Source organism: Octopus bimaculoides, chromosome 25 (genome assembly GCF_001194135.2).
Source record: "Octopus bimaculoides isolate UCB-OBI-ISO-001 chromosome 25, ASM119413v2, whole genome shotgun sequence".
Classification (NCBI taxonomy): domain Eukaryota; kingdom Metazoa; phylum Mollusca; class Cephalopoda; order Octopoda; family Octopodidae; genus Octopus; species Octopus bimaculoides.
This window is the reverse complement of record NC_069005.1, coordinates 21,638,297-21,640,901: the sequence shown is the minus strand read 5'-3', so window position 1 is coordinate 21,640,901 and position 2,605 is coordinate 21,638,297. Positions and strand designations below refer to the sequence as shown.

At 34.2% G+C, this 2,605-nt stretch overlaps 1 protein-coding gene across 10 annotated transcripts in view; it reads right to left on the bottom strand.

Moving 5' to 3' along the window:
* Nucleotides 1-2,605, bottom strand: part of LOC106880568 (kinesin-like protein unc-104) — a 305,280-nt gene that overhangs the window by 183,615 nt on the left and 119,060 nt on the right. For all 10 annotated transcript variants that reach the window (XM_052976565.1, XM_052976570.1, XM_052976569.1 and 7 more), the window contains one exon: nt 1,323-1,432. In XM_052976565.1, the coding sequence (XP_052832525.1) occupies nt 1,323-1,422 (100 nt within the window). In that variant the 5' untranslated portion in view covers nt 1,423-1,432. The remainder of the gene's footprint in view (nt 1-1,322; nt 1,433-2,605) is intronic.

The window sequence follows — 2,605 nt, the reverse complement described above, 5'->3', positions numbered from 1 at the left end:
TATATATATATATATATATATATATATATATATATATATGTAAGTATGTATGTATTATACTATACATTGATATTATGCAATTATCCTTCATTGGGGTTCTAACTCCGGTCAGGATTATACTTGTTTAGGGATTACTAATTTATGGAAATTTTGTTGCACATATATGTACACGTCTGTGTACACACAGATATATGTATGTATGTATGTATGCATACTGATCACAGTATTTCATAGGATCGTGACAAGAACAGCAATTTTAATTCACCAAAATAAAATTAAATCAACAGTGACAAATACACAAAAACATTTATAAGATTAAATTTTTAATAGCATTGGTCAATCAGAAATTGCCTTTTAAAATATTGTTAAAATACTGGTCAATCAGAGATTACCTTTTAAAATATTGTTAAAATATTGGTTTTTGTTTTGACAAGATATAAGATTTCAGATAAAGAATAATGAAATGGAATTGATGACATTTATATCATTTGAAGGAGTATAACAGCAAATGTAGACTGGCTACAACTGCAAAACAGAACTATAACACGTTATGTCACTTAGTAGGAATTTACCGCTTATTAAGTAGGAAAAACAAGGAAGATACAAGAGTTTACCTTTTATTAGGCAGCACTAGGTATCACAAAAGCAAGGATGAAACACTCTTTTGGTTGTCTTTTTTAATGAGACAAAATCGCTGATTCCAACAGAAATATGGTAACAAAAGGGTTAACGTGATCAGCAAATTTTCTAATTGTCTACTTTATTATTTTTTTTTCATCTGAAGCCATTATTGTGAATGATAGAAATTATCAAAATTTCCAAATTACAGACATATTAAGCCCATTGTAGGTTTTGGTTTCCTACTGTCTTTCAGTCTATTGGAGCACACTTACCGAAAGATCTGGTCACCTGACTGTCGGCCAGAATAGCCACTGTCTCTTTAACCTTTTAGCATTCAGATTTCTCTGTCGAATGTAATGCTTGTTTATTTGCATTGTTTGGAATTAATCTTGTGTTCATCTTGTAGCTTTGAGATTTCAATGATGTGACTGCTTATTTTTAGAATGACATTTTAAGGTGAGAGGCTGGAACTGGCCACTTTGAACATGAAACGGGGGGAACATTTAGGCCAGATTAAATGCTAAAGTTTAAATGCTAAAGGGTTAAATGATAGAGGACTATGAAGAGGTGACATAAAAGTCAAAGTCTCTTACAATTATGTCACATCTCAGCAATTCTAGCTAAAAATAAGAAAAGTAGGGAGAAGAGAGAGAGAGAGGAGGCAGAGGAGCAGAAAATGGTCAAAAAAATGATTAACTTACTGGTTGTTGTTCCACACATATCAATGATACAAGTTGAGTCTCGGGCAATTTCCCGACTGTTGAAGGGACGTACCCTTACAGCAACTTTAACCGATGACATTGTTTTACTTCTGTAATAAAGAAATGAAATAAAATGGCATTAAGAATTTATTTCCAGCAGAAAATCGTAAAGTAGAAAAACAAAGATCATTTGTTTTTTAATGATATAACAAAAATAAAAAAAAATAAAAACGATGTATGTTTTTCATTTCAATTTATAATGTAAACAAACATCATCTTCACTTTAACGTCTACTTTTCATACTGAGATGGGTTTGGTGGGTCACCACAGTCTGAATTAGTCCTTACTCAAATTTACTGCTCTTCTATATGCATCAAAAGACCAGGCATCATTCCTATGTTTCATTTCTACAACTAGATAGTCTTCCTAATGCCAATAATTTTACAGAAATGGTACTGAATGCATTATTTTCATAGCACCAGTATTAGAGGGGTTGTCATGTACTTGACAAGACTAAAGCTTCCACTCAGAAACACTTTGATTAATGTATTCAGGTTTGAAAATGATGATGTGTGACCTAGTAGTTAAGGATGTTCAAACTCACAATCACAAGGTCGTGGTTTTGATTCCTGGTCAGGTTAATGGGTTATGTTCTTGAGCAAGACACTTCATTTCATATTACTCCAGTTCAGTCAGTTACAAATGAGTAAACCTGGGACAGACTTATATCCCATTCAGGGGAAATGTGATCTTAATCACATTTAATCCATAAAAACCAGGAACCAGCCCTAAGAGTCCTGAGACTGGAGACAATACTTTCTATTTAGATTTGAAAGAAAAACAACAAGAAGTTGTAACCCCCAAGACATAATTGCCTAAAACATAATTGATTCTCTTATAATAATTACTTTCAAGTGGAAAATGTAAGGGATGTTTTGATTGAAACTGGAGAGCTGCATCGGGTTCCAATCTGATTTGGCATGGTTTCTGCAGCTGGATGCCGTTCCTAATGCCAACCACTCAAGGGTGTAATGGGTGCTTTCTATGTGTGACCAGCATAAGTGCCAGTTATACGACACCAGCATCAGTCATGACTACAATTTCACTGAGCTTGATGGGTCTTCTCAAGCACAGCATATCACCGAAGGTCATAGTCACATGTCATTGCCTCAGTAAGGCACAATGTTCGAAAGATGCTTCTTATGTGCCACTGGCATAGGTGCCAGTTATGTGACACCAGCATCGGCCACAACTATGTTGTCACTTGGCTGCATATATATATA